This window comes from Colias croceus, chromosome 17 (assembly GCF_905220415.1).
Source record: "Colias croceus chromosome 17, ilColCroc2.1".
Classification (NCBI taxonomy): Eukaryota; Metazoa; Arthropoda; class Insecta; order Lepidoptera; family Pieridae; genus Colias; species Colias croceus.
The window spans coordinates 7,898,709-7,922,247 of NC_059553.1; the positions used below are offsets into that span (position 1 = coordinate 7,898,709).

Genomic DNA, 23,539 nt, shown 5'->3' on the forward strand with positions numbered 1-23,539 from the left:
ATATTATATTAACGTTTTCATCATTTCATTAATATTATTATTAACGTTTTCATCATTATTATATGCATACGAAAAACAATAAAAAGCTATTTTATTTGTATTTGAATATGTATTCATTCATCACAGCACATTTCATTAAAATAAAGTCTCTAAGGCCGCGTTTCCACCTGCAAGAAAACTTCCGCGAGAAATGTTCGACAGTCTGTCTGACAGCAACTTGCAAGTCTACTTGCAGGTGGAAACGCGGAATTGAAAATTATTAAAAGCTCTAAAAGTAGTACTAAAAGTTTATGACAGTCTGAACGAAATGACATAAATATATCATCTGAAACATACGCAATATTAATAGTTACATACATATAAACAAATTATATAATAGAAAGGTTACAAGATTAACATTACAAAAAAACGGCTAAATGCGAGTCGGACTCGCGCACGAAGGGTTCCGCACCTTTAAAATGTTCTGCCAGTTAAAAATAACCGAGCGAAAATTTTAATAAATATATACTTACCTCAATACTTACAAAATAAACATTATACTATTATTTACTATTATATTATTTAAATAAACATATTAAACTAATTGTTATGGAAGAGAAGCGCCTTCTAACACAAGTGAAATTTATCACTTAAATGAAGGCACTTACCTCCAACCCGAGATGAAAACTTGTTTAAAAGAAATAAACAATTTTATTTATTTATTTATTTATTATTATACTCCTTTTTGTGCAGTTGTGTAAAATTTTAATATAATAAAGATTATTTCTCATCTTATTTCAAATCATACTTATAAAAATATTTTTTTATCAACAACGATAACTAGAAGTAGTCCGTCACTAAGAGTCGTAAAAATTTACGACCTTTTAAGCGACGACTTTTTAAATTCAACTCTATCACTAAGTTCATAAAGATTAAATTTGTATTGCATTCCAAGATAGTCTCGTGGGGAGTGCGGTTCAATATCGCGTTCTAAGTTCAACTTTATCGATTAGTTCATAAAGATTAAATTTGAGTATATTTTCTTTCTATGATAGTCTCGTGAGGCCACATCTATGATCGAGTAAACATGACTCGATTATTCAAGTCTTGATCATATCGCTAAACGATACATCGACGATTATCGATATGCGCAGGTTTTGATTATTTTATAATTTTAATAAAATAAATAATTTAACAAATTCAATAATGGACCTATACGGACCTAACGGTAAAGAATACGATTTTGATAAAATTCGCCAATTTTGCTATGGATGAGGTGCTAAAGTGTAATTTTTTATACCCAAAATTAAAAAAAAAAATATTTATAAAAAAACTAAAGGGGACCTAACGAAAAAATTGTGGGACCTTTAAGGACCTAACGGAGACCTATCGATTTAGGTCATTTTTGACCCAAAATTCTATGGATGGGGTGCTAAAGTGTATTTTTTTATACCCAAAATTTAAAAAATATATTAAAAAAAAAACTAAACGGGACCTCACGCAAAAATTGTGGGACCTTAAAGGACCTAACGGAGACCTATCGATCAAGGTCATTTTCGACCCAAAATTCCATTGATGGGGTGCTAAGTTTGCGTTGGTATCAGAAGCTTCTAATTTCTCAATGAGCTTCTTAATTTAGTGGCTAAATTTAAGAAGTTGTAATATGTAAGTAATAACTTAACAAATAGCTTAACAAGGTCAAGAAATTAACTCTAGAAAATCTATTAAAAACATGGCAACAAAAATATACAATGCTGTTTGCTTCAGCTTCAGTGTGCTTTACTTTATGACTTTATGTCAACATTTATGTTCGTTCTTGTTCGCTCGGTGTGTTAATATTATAATAATTCTTAATTCTGTGTTGGAAACTATATTTCTTTATTTAATTTTGAGACTAAATACTTAATAAAATCAATGTTTTTATTGAGTTGCAATAAATATTCAAAACAATGCTTATGTGTGCCTATTAGGCATTTGCAAATCCAAAATGTCTGAACAAATTGAATTGGCCGATACTATATGTACAACAGAAGATGCGTTTGAAAGCTTTCAGGCAAATGTTGCTTATGAAGAAGAAGAGTATATAACATTGTCTGACTTAGCTTCCCCGTCTGATAATACAGATGCGAAACTACCGGAGGTGACACTCGAATCAATTTGCGATGAGAATGGTCCCTGTGGGTCAGACTTACCGAATATTAATGAAACAGCTATAGAAAACTCAAATGAAAAAATTGATGATAATGTAGAACAATGTCTAAATAATGATTCAAGTGAGCATAATATTTTAATTGAGAACAATGGTGAAATATCTGATTCTGTTAACAATAGTATTGAAACTAGTAATAAAACTACGACTATAAACCAAATACCTGCACAAAATGAAATAGTCCCGAAAACGCCAACACGTGGTAGACCCATAAAGCCAAAACGTGGTAGACCCAGAAGAGAAGCTGTAAAAAATATAAAAGATGTAAATTGTACAACTTCTGTAACAGGTAGGAGAGGTAGGAGAAACATTACAGAGACCAATACCAACCGTGCAATAAGTTCAAATAGCATAGAAAATATGGAAAATGTTCAAATTGTTTCTTCCACAATAAATGATTCACTCCTTAATGGCACTCTGCGAAAGAGAGGAAGAAATAAAAAAGTCTCAAATGAACTTATTGAACAGGAAAGTATGACAAATGTTCATTTAGGAATTGATGAATCAACAAAAAACACATCTAAAGGTAAGTTAAAAGGTGTAAGTAAAAAAAAGAAAAAAAATGATACGGAATCTGAAAAAATTGATTCTGAAGCCACAATTCAATCTGTAGAGGATACAGTTAATTCTGGAGATAATATTGCTGACAGTAAAAAAGATTTGACTGAATGTAAACTGCAGAATGATGCAATAGATTCCAGTTCTCTTTTAGTAGAAATGAAAAATGATAATTACCTTGATGATGAAACAGATGATATCTGCTTAAGTCAACTAAAATCTACATGTGAACTAAAACCAGATAACGATACAAACATGAATATAGAAATCAAAGTACATGAAAATGAAGAGCGTGATCTGATACTTGGTGAAAATGAATCTAAAATAACAAAAAGAATACCAAAAAAGCCTGCACTGGAAGATTTTGAATATAATATTGATACTATAGTCACTGATGTAAGTAAACCTGCTATGGATACAGATAACATTGAGGTAAATGTTGACGTCAAACAAAATGAAACAGAAAATAACGAAACAGAATTAGAAGCCCTTGACACCTCGAAACGACCTGTGCGCAGACGAACGAAGCAGGTTTTCAAATATGATGAAGAATCTGATGAAGACCCTTTTGCGAATGTAGAGTTGTCTGATGACGAACCTCGTAGAAGAAAAAAGGGGAAATACACTTATTCTGATGATGAATATGTGCCAGGAATGAAATATGATTCGCCAGAATCATCTTTAGATTCTGACATGGAAATAAAAGAATTTGATGATGACAAGAGACAGAAAAAAGGGAGAGTTAAAAAGTTTGATAGAATTGATAAAAGCAAAAGTCCTAAAAAAAGGGGCAATAGAAATGTATCTTCCCTGGGAAATAAAAGCAAAACAGATATTGCTTCAGAGATGTCAAACAATTCAAAAACTGAGTCTGAAATCCTGGATGTTGATATTGATATTGAAGATAGTTTAAAAAGCTCTGTATTATTTAAAGATACATCAAATAACTGGGAATCCACCTCTAACATATCAGACTATCTTGCGAAGAAAATTCAAGGCACCGATATAAAGATTATAAAGTCCAAACCATCAGCAAGCCCAGTAACAAAATTTGAAATACCAGTTATAAATCAAAATGAACCCAAGAAGACAAAAGAAAGTGATACACAGACAACATCCATAGTAAATATATCCAAAACTACACAAACAGATTCACAACAAGTCCTGCCTATGAAAAAACAAGTAAATCTGTCATCTGATCAATCAGAAAAAGCATGTGAATTTTTAAAGAATATTGTTGAAACAACAGCAGAGTTAGGTGAGCTTATGACACAGAAATCTCGTGATTTTATTGAGAAGAAAATTAATACCATCAATGTCACAGATACATTAAAAATGGATTACTGTGTTAAAAAATCATTTCTTTTGTTTAAACTTGCCAAACACAATTTAATGCAAATGGAAAACGAATTGGAGACAAAATATGAGGAATTTTTACGAACAAATAATCTATTGCAATATAGAGAACAGCAGAAAACTATCACGCCAAAAACCAAAGATGATAGTGATTGTGAAATTGTGGAAGAAATAACTCCTACTAAACCAGAAATAAAACCAAAATTTAATCCTAAAACTGTTTTCCTCAACAAGGAGCTGTCAATTAAAATTGCAAAAACTCCCAAATCATCCCCAAAGCCAGCAGCAACAGACAAGCATAATATGAAAGGAAGACATACTGTTTGGCTTAATGAATCGGTAATGGTAAAGAAAGTGCAACCTACGCAGTCTTTTTTAGCCCAGGACAGCCGAAATAAAAAACCCCCTGATTTTGTTACTTTAGATATGGTAAAAAACTTTTTTGACAATTACTACAGGCATGAAAAAATTTTGTCTATCTGTCGCCCTTATACATCAATGGAATGGCTCTCCATTAACCAAAACTATGTATGCAATTATTTTGTTAAGGATGCTTCTGATCATGAAAATGAGGTAAATGACGACATGTTTACCTTGAATGCGAGTAATGTAGATACTACAAGTAGTGATTTTGTTGTAAAAATCAAAGCTTCAACTAGTAATGAATCAATAACTCCAAAACGTTTATTGACAATATGTACGGAGTCAATACAAAAGCATTTGCATATTTTAAAACAAAATGTTCAATCAAAGATTGTTTGTGATGAAGGAGAAAATTCTATAGTTAACCCACATATTGATATGTGTCATGAAAGTTTATACAAACAAAATGACAAAAATGGTAACATAATATATAGAAGAACCGATACACCTGAAAAGACTGTTAAATCTCTGAAAGCAATATGTATTTTAAAAATAAACACATTATTGAGAAAGGAACATTTAGAAACTCAATCCGTATTAACCAGTACTAATAAAATATTGCATAAGTCTGAATATAAAGAATTATTTCTTCATAAAAAGGATATATTTCAAGTTAGATCTTTGTCCTTGTTGTGCTTTAAAGTTCTACAAAGATATTTTCTACCAGTGGTGAAAGAAATTCCCCTGTACTCTGTAACTTCTTTAAGCTCACTTGCAATAAAGACAATAAATGCAAAATTGACTCAAAAATCTCTCAATGATTGTGAATATAATGAAACTCAAAAAAATGTACAAGGAGCTTATCCACTAGATTCCATGGCTTTAACAATTAATTGTGTGAGTTCAATAACAAAAGAAGAAGACTATTCAAATTTTCAAACACCTCAGTTTGATTCTGCTCACTCAATCCATGATTATAATGAAGATGATGATAGTTTTGATAACGAGGAGGACACACATTTTAATAATGAAGACAACTTACCATTTGGTAATGAAGATGACACAAACAATCAAGACTTTAATCCAGATGCAGATTTTATACAGCAACCAGGCACAGAAGACTCTAATTGGGTTTCTATGGTTCAAATGCAAGAGTTACGTTCTTGCTTAATTCCATCCATAGTTACCAGTGATAAGGATTCACCGGAAACAGATAATCAAATTGTTTCTTCTGAAGAATGTTCATTTGCGCAAATAAAAATTGAGCCGGAGGAACCTGAGCCTGATATAAATGTGATGAACGTTAAGGCAGAACCACAAGAAGAGGAGGAGATGCAACTTCCGGTAGCGCATGTCGTGACTAAGGAAGAGCATATAGAAGAAATAACACAAGCTCTTGATGAACCTACACCACAGTTATCAAGACAGAGTAGTAAAACATATAGCGAAGATCTGTTTGAGTCTTTTGTTAGCACAAACAAAATAATTAAAGACATATCTACAACATATATGTTAAACAATGATGAAATTTACAGTCAAAGCTCACAGCGTATTAGACGTCAATATGAACCTGATTCTGATGGGGAAAAAGATACCTTTGATGATGATATGGGTTTGCTTGTTCCACAAAGCATTGAAGTTGCAAAAGACCAACTCATGGAAAATAGCTCAGATGAAGATAGCAACAAAAAACAAGTTAAAAAGAAACCTACGAAAACCTTGAAATCAAAAAAGAATTCAAAAGAGGTTGTTAAGGATAAATTTCCTGTGGTTGGAAATGATGTTGCTGTCCTGACAAGAAGAATGAAAGAAAAAATTCGACAACTTGAGAAGAAAAATGATTCTTCTGATTCAGAGACAGAAAATATTCCATTACAAGCGAGGCGTGCAAAGCCTCAAGTAAGTGAAAAATCAAAGGATACGGAGGAGAAGGTCCAAGAAATAATAAAGATTCCTGTGCAGTGCAGTGAAGTAGACTCAACCGAGCATATTTCATCTGAAACTAGTAATCAGTCAAGTATTGCCAATACAAGGAATTCAAAGAAGCTTAAAAAACCACAAGTATCGCAAAATCAAGCAAAGGAACAATTGAGTCCAGATGTGGATCTGAATGTTCCATCTGAACTATTAGAATGTGAACCAGATATAGCTGTTAAAGATGAACCAATTAAAAATGTTACAAATAAAGATTCAATAGAAACAAATACTGAAAAGGATTTATCAAAACATTGTGATAAGATTGATGAAACAGAGTACATAGATAGATATGGCTGGAAATGTTACTGTATCAATCCCAGCGATCCTAAGATATATGAAAATGCGTCGGTTGTATTAGAGAAACTTCCTGAATCCTTTGTAGATACTTATTTGAGGTTTCAGGATATTGAGGACGGTAGTGATGATGATAATAATGATGCAGAAGTAAATAGGTAAGAAATGTTGTGTTTAAAAAAAAACAATTAAATTTAAATTATAGATCTAGAAAACCTTGTTCATAACATTATATTTTTGCAGTATCCCGTATACTTATATACGTATTGAAAACGACTTTTTGACATGGTTCTTTAATATTTAATTATTTAACAGGTTAACAAATTTGGCTTCATTGGCTAGACCTTCAACAAAGGATAAAACTCGTGTGAAGCACAATGACAAAAATACAAATAAAGCTCCTAAATTAGGAGTGGATAATGGTTCAAGCCCCAAAGATATTAATAAAGATGATCAGTGTGCAGAACTAACACCATCTGAAGATGAAGATGATGGCCGTGATTATGATGACATACCTCAAGTAAATTCATACTTTTAATTCATATTATTTGTTTTACAAACATTGTATGTATGTTAATTCAGTACAGTACTCCAAAAGTAATAATTCGCATATAAATCTTCGTCATAGTTCGGTAACTGTCATATTCCCGGAGCGTCCAAAGACAATATGTATAAAGAGTGGTTATATGCATTTTCTTCATGCATAATTCAGTAAAATTATTATGTGTTTTGTGCTAAAAGAGATTAATATTGATTTTTAAGTAACGATTTTGTTTCGATAATTCCTTGTAAGTAAATAGCGAGTATAACCCCACGATTGCCAATATATTATTATCTTTGTTGGATTGATTTACTTGAAAATTTTTGTAGTACTTTTAAAGTGTCTTACTGAAGCTGGTGTAATGATGAAAGAAAAGAAGGTTAAAATAACACAAGATTTAAATTTAAAAAATATGGTTTTCAAACACAGGTTTACATTTAAATCGTAGAAATCTAATCATTAAAATCTCAGTTCAAAAGTATTTACAGTAACAAAAAAATAAAACTAAAAACAATCAGAGTCAGGGATTATCAGGATCATCGAAAAATTCACCTTTAAAAACTAAACCAAGAAAGGTCTTGTTTTTGTTTTTAAAGGTGAATTTTCAGTCTCCATCAAAATATGTATAAAGGCGACTGGCGGATTTTTAACTGACAGGCTACCCGTCACCTACCGCCCGAATTGTTTTCGATTGTGTACATATGTATTACTCTACTCTTTGATTGTGTATGACCGTGAATTGACTTCTATTTATTTTGCACAAGGTGTAAATTTCAAGTGCGTTGTTTAGGGCTCTTACGATTAAGACGACATACGACGATTAGCGAAGATCTGATTATTTTAGAGGATTTAAAAGGATTTATAAGATCGGATTAATTTTGGAGTACTGTAATTTATGTACCCAAGTTTTGATCTCCGTAATATTTAATTATTTATTTTGGAAAGTGTGTATCAACGGCCGCCGATCCGTTCTTTGTGATACAGATACGATTTTTTACAGGAAGCCCCCCGAGATCCTGAAAATTCTATGGCAAAGAATTTGCTAATGAACGATAATGAAAGTGATTCAGAACAAACTGAAAAATTCGATGAGAATATTAAAATAAAACAAGAACCTGGTACTGAAGAAGCTTCTCCTTTAAAAGTGAAATCTGGTCCTAAATCAAAGACTAAAGACGTTAAACCAACAAGTGGAGATTCTGTAATGTTAACTGCTGATATTATGATGAATTCAGAACTGAAACTACTTAACACGCCAGTTGTTATGAAAGAAGAACCTTCCCCTGAAACTAAATGTACGGAAACTAAAGATCTGCTGAAACCTATAAAGATGACTACTGTAAGTGTGTATAACATTATATTATTGAGTAAAGAATAAATAAATAAAATAAATCTATTCACTAATTTTCCAAATATTTACAGAGAGGTGCTAAAAAACAAAAACTGAGACATAAAACAGAGTTGTCGAAAGAAGATGAATCCTCGTCAGAAGAAGAGAAGCAATGGGTTTTTACTAAAGAGAAATTACTCAAACGAATCGAAAAGAAACATGACACTGCTATGTACATACTTTATACTTACTAATTTTAACATTTTTGATAATTTTTTTTTTTTTGGATTACCAATTATTCGTTACGTTCTTATGTGTTTCAGCGATGACGAAGCGAAAGGTGCTAAAAGAGTTAGTGAGTTTATTGAAAAGCGAGGAGAGGCGTCAGAACATCAATCGTCGAAGTCTAGATCAAGCAGAGGAAAGCGATCGAAAATGAAAGCGCTAGAACGACGAAAACAAATGAAGTGAGTGTATAGATCGGTTGTTCTTTTACTTAAGATTTTTTTAAAAACAATGTTTTATAATATTTGTTTTTTATTATACGCTTTTTCTAAACTATATAATATACCCGTTAAAAACGATTAACTGTTTGATAAATAGCTACATAAGCATTTAAAAATGAATTGGAATTTAATTTTCACATTTGTTTTCAGTATTCTAGCTAGAGAACTCTTCGGTGAACAACTGTCTTCAAGAAAGTGTTCCCAAAATTATAGCAAGGGACGTCGTAATATTAGAAAGGTTAATATAAATAAAATAAAAACACAACATTGTATGATAATAAAGTGCCATTTTAACATGTTACTTGTTTTTAGGTTCTTAATAAACAAAATCTTAACCATTCAACCATAATTGCAAATAAGGAAGAATTTGACAGAAAACGAAGACTGAACAACAGACAGGCACAATTGGTAAATATGAACATTTATTTTTAGTTGTAAAATATATGTTTTATTAAAAAAAAATCGAGGTTAAGCAACGTTTCTCATGGTCATAAATTGGATGGATGACCAATTATTTTGCAATTAGTCTTCAGTTTATATTTATGGGACCCTAGTGTCGTGAGTCCGACTCGCACTTGACCGATTTTTATTTTTTGTACACGTAGATGATGTGTATTTTTTTTTACAATGTTTTCTTTTAGAGAGAACATCTCGGATGCGAAGAAGGTGTTAACGTTGTGGTGATAAACGACGAACTGTGTTTGGAATATGATTTCGAGAACAATCTACCTGTTGCTGGTGTTCACAAGTTCTTCACGCAAGTTATGAAAGCGCATCAGGTGAGGTTTTTTTGTTCTATTTGAATTGTTTATTGTGTTCATTTATTCGTTAATAATTGTTTATGATTATTCTTAAAACATTTTTGTCACGTTTAGTTCGAGTCACGCTTAACTTTTTTAAAAGGTGTACTGTTTTTCATTTATTTTTTTCATTTATTTTGATGATATCGTAGTTTTTTTATTCATTTTGATAATAAATAGTACTCAATTCAACACATTGTACGCAGTACGAAGGAGTCAAGTTCATGTGGGACGCGTGCTTCGAGAGCGTGTCCCGCGTGGCCAGCGGCGACCCGGGCGGCGGCTGCATATTGGCGCACTGCATGGGGCTGGGCAAGACGCTGCAAGTGCTGGCTCTGCTGCACACGGTACGGTATAGCGTGCCGCCGGTACACGTACAGTGCGGAGTGTACAGTACGTGCGGCACGCGTGCTGCGAGAGCGTGTCCCGCGTGGCCAGCGGCGACCCGGGCGGCGGCTGCATACTGGCGCACTGCATGGGGCTGGGCAAGACGCTGCAAGTGCTGGCTCTGCTGCACACGGTACGGTATAGCGTGCCGCCGGTACACGTACAGTGCGGAGTGTACAGTACGTGCGGCACGCGTGCTGCGAGAGCGTGTCCCGCGTGGCCAGCGGCGACCCGGGCGGCGGCTGCATACTGGCGCACTGCATGGGGCTGGGCAAGACGCTGCAAGTGCTGGCTCTGCTGCACACGGTACGGTATAGCGTGCCGCCGGTACACGTACAGTGCGGAGTGTACAGTACGTGCGGCACGCGTGCTGCGAGAGCGTGTCCCGCGTGGCCAGCGGCGACCCGGGCGGCGGCTGCATACTGGCGCACTGCATGGGGCTGGGCAAGACGCTGCAAGTGCTGGCTCTGCTGCACACGGTACGGTATAGCGTGCCGCCGGTACACGTACAGTGCGGAGTGTACAGTACGTGCGGCACGCGTGCTGCGAGAGCGTGTCCCGCGTGGCCAGCGGCGACCCGGGCGGCGGCTGCATACTGGCGCACTGCATGGGGCTGGGCAAGACGCTGCAAGTGCTGGCTCTGCTGCACACGGTACGGTATAGCGTGCCGCCGGTACACGTACAGTGCGGAGTGTACAGTACGTGCGGCACGCGTGCTGCGAGAGCGTGTCCCGCGTGGCCAGCGGCGACCCGGGCGGCGGCTGCATATTGGCGCACTGCATGGGGCTGGGCAAGACGCTGCAAGTGCTGGCTCTGCTGCACACGGTACGGTATAGCGTGCCGCCGGTACACGTACAGTGCGGAGTGTACAGTACGTGCGGCACGCGTGCTGCGAGAGCGTGTCCCGCATGAGCACGAGAATAGACAAAATATACATATTGGTTGAGATGGCTGTTTAATCATCACAATAAATGCCGTGGATTAGGCGCATAAAACGATTGCTCGAAGAAATTCGATTGCTCAAGCGGAATCAGAGGTGGCCGATATACTAGACGTTGCTCCGGTTTGGCAAAAAGACGTGGGTTCGAATCCCACGTCGTGATAGATTTTTTCGATTATTAAAAAAAATCTAAATTAATTGCTTTCTTTAAATGATTTAAAATTATTCTACAGGTTTTAACTCATCCCATGCTAAATATGAAGCGTGTACTCGTATGCTGTCCTCTTTCCACTGTATTGAATTGGGTCGACGAGATCCATAAATGGATTGATCCAGTTACAGACAAAATTAAGGTATTGTATTTTATTTTATTACTATTGTTTTATTACATTTAATCCTTAATTGTACATTTTGTTTAAAATAGATAAACCTGGAATATTTATTTAGTCTTCCTTTTATTAACGAATATCGTTGTACTTTTCAAGCCTAAAAAATTGAGACGTAAACTACAGGTATAATTGTCTGAAGAATGTTAGTCACATATTTATTGCTTTTTTTTTGTTATTAGGTAGTGAGCTGCTTAATTAGAATAGGCATTTATTGTACTTGAATGAAATAAGTTAAAAGCATGCTTTAAAACAATTTTTGCCGTCATCCACTATATAAATAATTTTTAATTTATTTATGGATCAGTATACTTTTTCACGGACTAACCTTGTACTAAAATAGTATGCTTATTTCTATAATTTTTACCAGACATTCGAGCTATCAAAACTGAAGCGTACTTACGAGCGCGCTTACCAGCTAGAAGACTGGTATAACAATGGTGGGATATTCATCATCGGTTACGAATTATTCCGGAGTCTTACAACCCTTGACTCTGAAATAGATCAAGTGAGACCAACCTATATAAAGAAGATACGAACTGCTCTGCTCGATCCTGGACCAGATATAATTGTATGTGATGAAGGACATTTGCTAAAGAACGATTGCTCTGTGCTAGCAGTGGCTATGAGTAGGGTCAGCACGAAGAGAAGAATTGTGCTGACTGGAACTCCGATGCAGAATAATTTGAGGGAATACTATTGTATGGTTAACTTTGTTAAGCCCAGCTTATTGGGGACTTACGCGGAATATTCTAATAGGTAAGATCAATAATTTAATGAACTGTTATATAAATTAAATAACTCGAAAATGTTCTACTAATCAAATTCAAATCCATAAATAGAAACTTATTCTTAAATAATATTCAATAACATATTATTTTATTTTCAATTTTGATACATTTACATTCTTTAAAACCATAGATTTGAAAACCCCATCATGAACGGGCAGCACAGAGATTCAAGAGAAGACGATATAATTCTCATGAAGACGCGTACACACATCCTCCACAAAGTTCTAGAAGGTTGCTTGCAACGTCAAGAGGCATCTGTCCTCTATCCATATTTACCAAAGAAATACGAATACACCGTGTTCATTCCATTAACACAATGCCAAAAAGATCTGTACACACATTACCTGAATGGCTCTGCGACAAAAAAAGGCAAGCAATTGGTCCTAAAGGATTTCCATATATTGCAAAAGATATGGACACACCCACTAGTGCTACATAATTTTCAGACAAGAGCGCGAGATGCTGAAAATAAGAAAATCAAAGGTATAAAACAATTTATTTAACAATTATAGTTTACATTTATCTTTGTTTTTAAAAATGTTTTAAAAATGTTAAGTTTTCTGTGTTCCCTGCATAAAGGTACTTATCTATAGAACTTATGTTTTGATACAATACCCAACCCTATTAAAAATATCTATTTTTTACCCGACTACGGCAAAGCAAAAGGAGGGTTATGATTTTGACAGGCTATGTATGTATGTATGTATGTATGTAAGTATGTATGTATGTATGTTCATCTGTTCCCTCGTAACGTCTAAACTACTTATCAGAATTTGACAAATGACATATCATTAGAAGCGTCTTAATTGTCCGCTGGCTATAGGCTATATGGGGTTTCACAAAATCTAATGTGGCGTCCTCTATCGGACAAAACATACAAAGTAAAAAAATAAAGTTAAGATAAATATCCCGTGTTTGGTATCATTTGAAAGCGCTTTCCTTGTACATTTTGAATATATATATATTACTAGCATTTGCTCGTGACTTTACCTCTATTCATGGGCTGATTGCATATAATTCACATCTTTTCGTCCATAGCTTCTTTATTAGTTCATCAGTTTAACTTTTGTTAATATTATGCCCCCAAATACACTTTAACACCAAAATAGTACAAATAATATAAAGTTAAAAAACTAAAACCCAACTACGACAATAACCGGCGCTGAAAAAGTATAAAACAAGATTTCAGAATACTGAACTGAACAAAGTTGCTAATGTAGTTGCAAGTAAATGGACACAGTAGACTCAACCAAGATGCCTTCGTTGTAAATTGACAATAATGTCATACAATACTATTCTGAAGTATGCAATATTCCACTATGTAAAGATAAATTTTCATGTTTGGAAAGGCGTAGTCACACGTTGTTGAAGTGCTACGGTAGATAGGTATATTAGGTATGTAACGTGTGACTACGCCTTTCCAAACATGAAAATTTATCTTTACATAGTGGAATATTGCATACTTCAGAATAGTATTGTATGACATTATTGTCAATTTACAACGAAGGCATCTTGGTTGAGTCTACTGTGTCCATTTACTTGCAACTACATTAGCAACTTTGTTCAGTTCAGTATTCTGAAATCTTGTTTTATACTTTTTCAGCGCCGGTTATTGTCGTAGTTGGGTTTTAGTTTTTTAACTTTATATTATTCGCTATGCAACCGTGACATGCCACAATGAAACTATACACTGTCGTTAGTACATTTTAACCAAAAATTAAAATATTCACAGCAGAAAAAATAGAAGACGATCTAGCGCAAGAGGACATAGCGGCATCAGAGGATGTGAAGCCGACACCATCAGATGTATGGTGGTTACCGTACCTCGAGGGCGGGAACATGCTACATGCTCTAGAGAGTTCGAATAAGTTCCACGTTGTGTTCCAGCTGCTGGATGAGTGTGTGGCGCTTGGGGATAAGGTGTAAGTTGATCTTATAGATATTAGGGATCTAGCCAGAAGGTTTATTCTTTCCTTTACATTAAATGACATAGTGAGATATATTTCTAGATATAGCTAAATAATCATACTTTATCTTTTTTCATTATTATTTTGGTTGGCGTATGTTTTGGAGCTGTTTTTCTAGACAGCTTCTAGGTGATAAACACGTTCAAAGGATTTTATGAAAAGTATATTTGTCAAAACTTATTATTTCATTGTTGGGATGTCCCTTAGACACTTAAAACCGAAAGAGTAGAATAAATTCGATTGCTCTGGGTGGGATTATGGGTGGCCGTGATATCCCACTAGAGCAAAGTCAGCGCAAGTTTGAATTCCGTCTCGTGATAGAAATTTTTTATTCTCTAGAATCTTTATTGTTTTCAATATTGTTACTTAAAGGGATTTTGCTTTATTATATTACTTTTTAGGTTAATTTTCTCCACATCGCTCTATACGATGGACGCGTTGGAACACTTTCTGCGCAACATCAACAACTGGAGTCTCGGCCAGGAGTACTATCGGCTCGACGGTTCAGTGCCGGCGGATGTGCGGCAGAAGTGGTGTCGTGAGTTCAACGCAGAGAATAATGTTAAGACCAAGTGAGTCACTTAATTCTTAGTGATATATAGTTGAAATTGTCTTTTGATAAAGATTGAAAAATCGGAGTGCCGTATGCACAACACTTATCAAATCATCCCACTTCTGAAGACACCAAGTTTAATAAATGCACAATAAATAAAAAATTAAAAGAAAACTTTCTCTTTTTTTGTAAAGATGTTGTATTGGTATGTGTGTTATATTTGTTTGTACTTTTTCAATGTCTAAATATAAAAATATAGTATTATTTATCTTCCCCTTCCATGAACATTTAATCCTAACACATGTATTAAATTTTAGACGTTATAATCGTGGAAATCTGGTATATTTTAACGGTCTGTTTATAGGGCTCAGTCTTATCAATCTTTCCATAACAGATCGGGGCACAAGGTCCTCCAATTGCTGAAATATTCTTATTATTACTACTAGTTACTAGTATTAAATATATTACTTTTCTCCCCAAAACCAGGTTATTCCTAGTATCAACCCGCGCAGGCTGTCTAGGCCTAAACATGACGGCAGCCAACCGCGTCATCATACTCGACACCTCGTGGAACCCCGCGCACGATATTCAGAGCATATTCCGGGTGTATCGCTTCGGACAGAAGAAGGACTGTTTTATATATCGACTTGTTGCTATGGTACGTAGTATGTGAAAATGAAAAAAAAATTCTTGTAATTTTTTTTTATGTAGACTGAGGGTACTTGCATATTACGAGCACGATATACAGAGCATCATCCGGGTATATCGCTTATCGGATAGAAGAAGGACTGCTTTATACACCGACTCGTTGGTATGGTACGTGGTTTTGTAGAAGTGATAAAGAAAATCTAGTACATAAAAAGGTTTTTTTTTTAATGGAGATTGAGGGTACTTGCATATTACGGGGCACGCTATACAGAGCATATTTTGTATATATCGCTTCAGATAGAAGAAGGATGGTTTTAAATATCGACTTGTTGCTATGGTACGTGGTTTTGTAGAAGTGAAAGAAAAGTTGGATTTTTTTTAAAGATTGAGGGTACTTGCATGTAACGGTGATTGAATGCAGTTTTGGTAAAAGTTTGAAATGCATTATGCTTATATATGCGAATTTAAGTAAGGTAAAAAAAAGAGAAAAAAATAATCTTTTTTTGCCAAATTACTAATATAATTCTTACGTTTCTTACCAAATTGACCAACTGCGCCATTTTGTGCTTCTTTTTAATAATATTGTGTATATTTATAGGGCACAATGGAACAGAAGATCTACGAGCGTTCCGTCACGAAGCAGGCGGTGGCGTGTCGCGTGGTTGACGAGCAGCAGATAGACAGACATTTCAACTCGGCCGATCTTACTGAGCTTTACAGGTATTTACTTTTATTATATCTTATTCTAAAATCAATTTTTGGCCTAAGTTTCAAATTATCTATTTTTTTTAGGGAATGAAAAACACCAGAGGGCTTTCTTTTTGTGTCCCATTGTCCAATCTGTAGGTAGATTCGGACACACCTGCACAATGGTAATGATATCGACCATTGCATATTCCTCCTTGACATAACACGAAATCTGTAACTGGTTCTTTGCACTTAGAACAGAACATTTTAAGAGTTTATATTTTATTTTTATACACGATAATCACTTAATGTGGGAAGACGTAAAATTATTGTATTAAGCGATAAAGTGTCCGTTAGGTGTAGGCTCGAATTGACAACTGAATACAATAGAGTAAGTTACATGAAGTGGATTTCGTTTCCTTGTGAATTTCATATGGTAAAACTTAGATACATTAAGGAACATGCTATCTTTTTCTTATTTATATATCTTTTTGTAATGCTATAGTATCTTCATAGTTGTTGATTACCCTATACAATTTGAGATCGGCGGCGAACATTTGGTACTAAGACGTTATGTTGGTACCAAGGTCGTTTACGTATAGTAGAAGCAAAAGAGGACCAAGGTGAGAGCCTTGAGGTACACCTGAGGGTACTGGTCGACTGACTTATAACCTCTGAGTATAACTTATTGGGACCTATTACGAAGATATGATTCGCACCATCTGAGCATAGAGACACAAATACCTGCGTGGTACAAGTTTTGGACAAGAAGGCTATGATCGACCATGTCGAATGCCTTGTAAAAATCTGTATAGATAGCATGAATTTCATTTTAATTTTCGAGCTCTTCATTGATATCGTTGTCGTATTCCAAAAGGTATGACATGGTTGAACGGCCTGGAAGAAAACCGTGTTGACAGGGTTTGAGATAAAAGTAAAATCTGTTGTAATTTATAGATTCGAACAGTTTACCCATGGCTGACAGTATTGATATTGGCCTATAATTCATAACATCTCTCTGATGATGTGGGAAATTTTCCATTTAGTCGGAAAATGGCCGAGGGAGATAGATTTATTATAGGTGTAACAGAGGCTTTGTGAGTTGCACAGAACAAGTTTTTAAGAACAGGAGAGCGATTCCGTCTGGGTCTGGTCTCTTGTAATATCTATTCGTTGAAGTGATATTAACAAGGGACCATATGAAGTGAAACTTCTTTAGGTGCGTTGATAGTAAATTTTCAAGGTCACGTCATTGCAATAAAGTCACGTCATGGAGTACAGTGACGATTTGGTATCTTTGAATCTTGCTAAGGAAGTTTCACTTCTGACACGTGTGCTGGGCTCGCACGCTCTTTTTTTGTGCTTTCTCGCGTGTAATATGGTGCTTCCGGTTTGTCAGCTGGGACGAGGAGGGGTGGGGCGTGGCGGAGGGCGTGGCGGCCGGCGTGCGCGACGCGGCGCTGCTGCGCGTGGCGGCGCGCGGCGCGCTGCACGCCGTGCGCGAGCACGACTCGCTGCTGCGCGGCTCCGAGCCGGCGCTGCCGGAGCACGAGCGCGCCGCCGCCTGGCAGCAGTTCCAGCTGGAGCACGTGCACCCCGCCAGTATGTGTGTGCGCCGCGGCGCTGCTCCAAACGTCACACTCCGTAACGGAGTTTACTCGACTGCAGACATATTTGCTTCAAATAAAAAAAAACAATGAAAAAATTTTAAACATAAACAACCCATACATTAATATTCCACCCAATTAAAAAATCAAATTCTAATCTCAATATTTTAACCCCAAGAACATTAAGAATAGCTTAACACAATTGAAAACAAAAACCAAAAAGATTTCTTCTCCATTACAGATCCTTCAGCGATGACTACAAAAAAAGAAAAATCTGCTCTTGAAGATAAAGCTTCCACGAGCAGTGATTTTGCTAGTACCTCGACAACTAGCAGCAAGGTTAAAAAAGGAAAAAATAATCAGACGACAAAAGAAAAAGCATCTTTGCCAACAGAAGAGGGAACTGATAAAGAAGAAATGCTAGTCAAAAAAATAATGCAAATACTAATCGAGAATAATTTCCATGAAACTATTCAAGCTGAAGAACTGACAAATCTCATTGTTAATGTAAGACGGCTTGTTAGTTCTCGTATGGGTGACAATGGGCTCCTCAAAGATCCTATTGCAGCCGGTATCGCATCTGTATTGTTGCAAGACGATGCGGAATCAGGATATACTGTTCCCGATGAACAGATAGTTGAAGATACTGCGCCTATTCCTGTTGAAGATACTGCGCCTATTCCAGTTAAAGAACCTCAGCTATTAGAGAGAAGAAAACGTTCAAAGAAAATGATAGTTAACGTTGAAAGCGACTCTAGTGAACACACAGATGACGCCGAAAATATTTACGATGACAACGATGTCGAATGGAATTCTGACATTGGCACGAAAACTACTAAAGCGCTCGAAAAAAAGAGTAAGATGAGTGACATGAGCACGAAACCCATTAAATCATATGAAAAAAAAAGTAAAGTAAAGAAAGAACAGGAAGAAAAAGTCCAAAACAATAAATTCGAAAATGTTAAACGCATGCAGTTCCGAAATGTCAAAAACCATGACGTAAAGGAAGATGTTCAAGTAGCCACCTCAAAAAGTTTCAGACAATCAGACAGTATCCTCATAAGTGATGAGGACGACGATGAACCGATTTCGAAGCCTCCGCCACTCGTTGCGATTACTAAAAATCAAAAAATAAAAGAAAAAGCGATAGAGAAACAAAACGTTCCAGACAAGAGGGAAGAAAAGAAAGTTGAGGAGGAAAGAGTTCCATTGCACCCTTTCATTCTGTCGAACGATAATTTCATTAAGATTGTAGCGCACATGTATCAGAGAGGTAACTCGATGTTGTCTGATGACGCAGCCAAGATGGCGGCCCAGTACAGCACTAATAAGGCGCGCAGTGAATACGAGGCGACCGGCGTTCCCATTGTTAGCGGACCATTATATGAAATTGCTGTTGAGGTAGGATATCTCCATTCATTTTTATTGTATAATGTTACTAGTAAATTTGGTCATTATTAATGTAAATGATTTTTTGTTTTTCTCTCTGTTATGTGATATCTTTTCTTTAAAAAATATCCATACTGACTATACAATAAATAATTTATTTTTTATTATTTTCAGAGCTTAGGATTGGATCAACTCAAGAGAATGCACGAATCCATTAAAACGCAGTTTGACAAGCCACCACAGCCGTCAATAACTATAACAACCAAAAATAATGATGACGTACACGTGGTTGAGGCGGTTGTCGAGAAGAAAGCGAAAAAGAAGACATTTGTTGGACCAAAGTCTAGGAAGAGATTGGTTGAGCCCTCACCATCCCCTCCGCCAATTGTGGAAATAAATGAAGCGATCGTCCCCGAACCAATACCACAGAACGTGTTTCCTGTGGGAATGTGAGTTATATTTAATATAAGTCAGTTAACATCTAAATGTTAATAAGTTTGTCACATTTCACCTGGACTTAAGTTCCTTAGTTCATCATCAACATCAGCTCCTTATTCGTTAATTTATAATTTTTCTGTCCAATAACGTTAAGTTAAATTCTGTCTACTGACCAAAATAATGATTTTCTAAACTTTTATATAACAGGTTCAAAGGCCCCGTAGAAGTAGCCAAACCTCAGCCACCACAGGTGGTGGAAGAATGTATTCTACCAGATGACGATGAAGAGGACGTCGTCATAAGCTCTGTAGTTCACACACCAGCCAGAATCCTAACTCCACCAGCAAACAACGAGACAGCATCTCGAGCACTATCTCGAAAAAATAGCTTCTTTATCGACAATACATTACCCAGCCAAACTCTCTTAACTGATACAATACCCAAACAAATTACCCCAAATCTTCCAACGCAGTCAAAAGCACCTCATAAACAAATCAAGCCAGTTACTACAAAGCAGACAAAAACACCACCTAAACAAATTACGCAAAATGTTGCAACGCCGTCGAAACCACCTCATATACAAATTACTCCAAATCTTGCAACACAATCTGCACCCACCAGTGTCCGAGTTCTAACGATCGACAAAGGTACACCGATAAATCCACAATCGACACCAGCAGCAAATATACCATCACAAGTGACAGCTGGTAATGAACCAATATGTCTCTCTGATAGCGACGATGAAATAGTGCCTCATCCAGTTGGAATTAACAATCCATCAAGAAGTTTAGAACCTGTCACTGTAAATCAACCTCCTCCGATAAAACCAACGAAAGGTGCACCTATAATTGTACAGTCTGTTAGCTTTAAAGGCGGCACACCATTTGTTCTTTCAGATAAAGTGAAAAAGATGTTAGATCCTAATAAAAAGTATTATTGCATACCAGCTTCGTCTTTAATGACTAAAGACGGCTCGAATCCTGTGTCGGATTCGTCTTTATCCTTAGACGGTCAAAATAGAGTCAATAATACTTCGAAACCATCGATAGTGATAACGAGTCGCGGTCAAATTCGAGTAAATGGGGTTCCACAATCTCAGAGCAATAGCGAAGTCCCCCCTCATGTCGTCATTTCTCCTTCCACCCCGACTAAAGACAGCGGGTCCCACGATCAGTATACCAAAAAAGACATTTCCAAGAAATCAGGAAAAATCGAAGTAACAGCCACTCAAGTATACTCTGCAAATGATTTAAAGAGTCTGCCAACAAAGACTGCAACTAATAAAATTTTAGCGAATGCCCAAAATCAAACTATGAGCCAACCTAGTACTTCGAATATATATAGTAGAAATTCAAGCCAGCCAAACATGGTTCCACAAGCTATTCATAGAAAAAGATCTCCAAGTCCACCGACTGACCACATGCAGCTCTTCAAAGACGTCGTCCAGATTCAAGCGGAATCGTATAAAGAATTACCAAACGTGCAAATTACGAAAACTAAGGCTAAACCCAACGTTATAAAAATATTGAAAGATGATTTGCCCAAGCCCAAAAGTGTCGCAAATACGAGCAGAGATCGTCCCGTGATGATATCCAAACCATTATCCACAATCCAGAGAAAAGGTTCGCCTGCCAATAATAAATTGGTGATCTTAAAAAAAATTGAAAATACAAAACATGACAATATTTTTAAACCTAGTTCAAGTCCAAAAGTGATTAACGTGGAAAGAGCGGCGGCGAAGAAGTTGACGGCCAGCTCCTTTATTGATCTCACGTGAGTGTATTTTTACATCTAACAAATCCAGTTCATGTATTTACCCCTTTTAAATGTATTTTGATTTTCATTTACAGAGATATCCCAGAGAGAACGCCCAAAGTGGAAAAACGACCCGCGCCATACGTTGACAAATCTGCGAAGAAACAGAAAAGTAAGTAAATTTTAATTCACTTAAGGGGCTGACAACATTAAAGTTATTAGAGCAGTTTTTAAAGAAAAGATATTTATTCTAGCCCATCAAAAAAAATATATGTTAATATTCATCATATTTCGAAGAACGTGGACGGACTCGATACATAATTGGACGAAATCGGCTCGATAGATAATAATTGCAAAGATTGGTCTTAACAGGTTCACTGTCCAGCTTATAGAGTGAGAGTTGTTCCACACGTCCAGTTATGTTTTTATGTCCGTCCAGCAATTATTTATGATAAAACGGTACATCTGTTACCTATGTCCCGACACTATTTGGTATATAGGTTATGTTCTGTCAAGTCCACGTGAAATAAATGACGATCTCTCCACGTTCACTGTTAAAAACAGCCTGGAAATCGTATGGACGACCAGACCACATATGGTCTGTGGACTAGTAGTGCTATATACTCTACAGACCATATTTGGTCTGTGGACAGTGAACCTGAAACGATTCTATGTCTTTATTTTTTTGACGTACGGGTCTGCAATTTAAAACACGAAGTTAACATAGCCATACCTGAAACTCTAACGAGTCACATTTGGCATTTGACCCACACTTTTCCTTAAATTACATATTTTCTTATTATTTTCTTCAACGACCCTGGCCCCGCCAAGTAACAGTGATATTGCGCTCTCGTTTGCGTACACTGTCCAATTGTATGGGAGTAAAGGAGAGCGCAATCTCTGTTAAATTTGCTCTTAACAGCCCCTTAATGAATATTCTAAAGGTACCTCAGATATAATATAATAAAAATATTTATTTATTTACGTAAAGAACAACACAGGTCCACTTTTTAGTAACAATTTCTTATTATATCTATGGTAATCCAGTACATAAAATTATTATGTTAATATCCCTCTTTAAAATATTATTGTATAATTTCAATTTCAATGCTTTTTGACAAAAATAAATAAAATTATTTCATGATTAATTGATTAATATTAAAATGAATGCAAGGAGGTGTCACATGATTTAAATATATTTGATACTAGCTGTGCTCCGCGGTTTCACCCGCATTGCTCCACTCCTGTTGGTCTTAGCGTGATGATAAATGCCTTCACAAGCCTAAATAATAATAAATAATATAATAAAAGCCTTCCTCGATAAATGGGCTATCTAACACTGAAATATTTTTTCAAATCGGACCAATGGTTCCGGAGATTATCGTTCAAACAAACAAACTCTTCAGCTTTATATTATTAGTATAGATGTGTACGAAGTTTAATATTTAATAAATGTTGTTTTTCTACCTACCTTCTACTTACATATTTAATAAATGTTGTTTTTTTTCAGAACTTCTGACGCTGGCGGACTTCAGTTTAGATGATATTGATGATATAACGGAATTAGAATAGATGTAAAGAATATTATGATTATTATTTTAGTGTAACTTCTATCAATAAGATATTTTTTTGCTTTTTTTTCAGTACAGTTTATGTTTCCTCATTTGTGATAAAAATATGTTAATAGTTTAAGGACAGGCGGCATTCGCGCCAGTTAAGTGTAAAGTAATTAAGAAAAGGTATTGATGTCATAGTTTTTAAGTGTTTTATTAGCTCTTACAATAAGATTTATGTTTATGTTTGTCGAAAAGAATCCAGGTTTATTTTATATATAAAAAAAGAGATTTACAATTACTGTCGAACGAAAAATATTTCATTCTTTTGACTACAATGTACTATTGTAATGCATGGAAATATTCGTGGTTTAATAAATGTATAACGATATATTTTTGTTTTTTATTTATAATCAAAATGGTGGGCTTATTGGTGTAAACTATTTTTTTATACCACAATCTGTACATAAACTGGCAGTATAATTCTTAAATTCTGTAGTAAAATATTTACCCAAACTCATTACA

General features: G+C 35.7%; 1 protein-coding gene across 1 annotated transcript; it reads left to right on the forward strand.

The window, feature by feature from the left end:
• Positions 1-1,767: 1,767 nt before the first annotated feature.
• On the forward strand, positions 1,768-23,407 carry LOC123699410. The gene is made up of 22 exons (XM_045646359.1): positions 1,768-6,894; positions 7,052-7,256; positions 8,278-8,616; positions 8,700-8,839; positions 8,931-9,074; positions 9,264-9,351; positions 9,426-9,521; positions 9,755-9,892; positions 10,120-10,260; positions 11,474-11,593; positions 11,997-12,385; positions 12,548-12,900; positions 14,150-14,339; positions 14,786-14,956; positions 15,424-15,595; positions 16,184-16,305; positions 17,672-17,874; positions 18,121-19,280; positions 19,443-19,717; positions 19,914-21,479; positions 21,557-21,633; positions 22,972-23,407. The coding sequence occupies exons 1-22, from the start codon at positions 1,967-1,969 to the stop codon at positions 23,031-23,033; spliced, it is 11,079 nt and encodes a 3,692-aa protein (XP_045502315.1). The 5' UTR covers positions 1,768-1,966; the 3' UTR covers positions 23,034-23,407.
• The last annotated feature ends 132 nt before the right edge of the window (positions 23,408-23,539 follow it).

Coding starts and splice junctions, on each gene's coding strand:
- LOC123699410 (XM_045646359.1), top strand. CDS start 1,967: ATGTCTGAACAAATTGAATTGGCCGATACTATATGTACAACAGAAGAT. Junction 12,901..14,149: donor TGAAAATAAGAAAATCAAAG/GTATAAAACAAT, acceptor AAATATTCACAG/CAGAAAAAATAGAAGACGAT. Junction 19,281..19,442: donor TATATGAAATTGCTGTTGAG/GTAGGATATCTC, acceptor TATTATTTTCAG/AGCTTAGGATTGGATCAACT.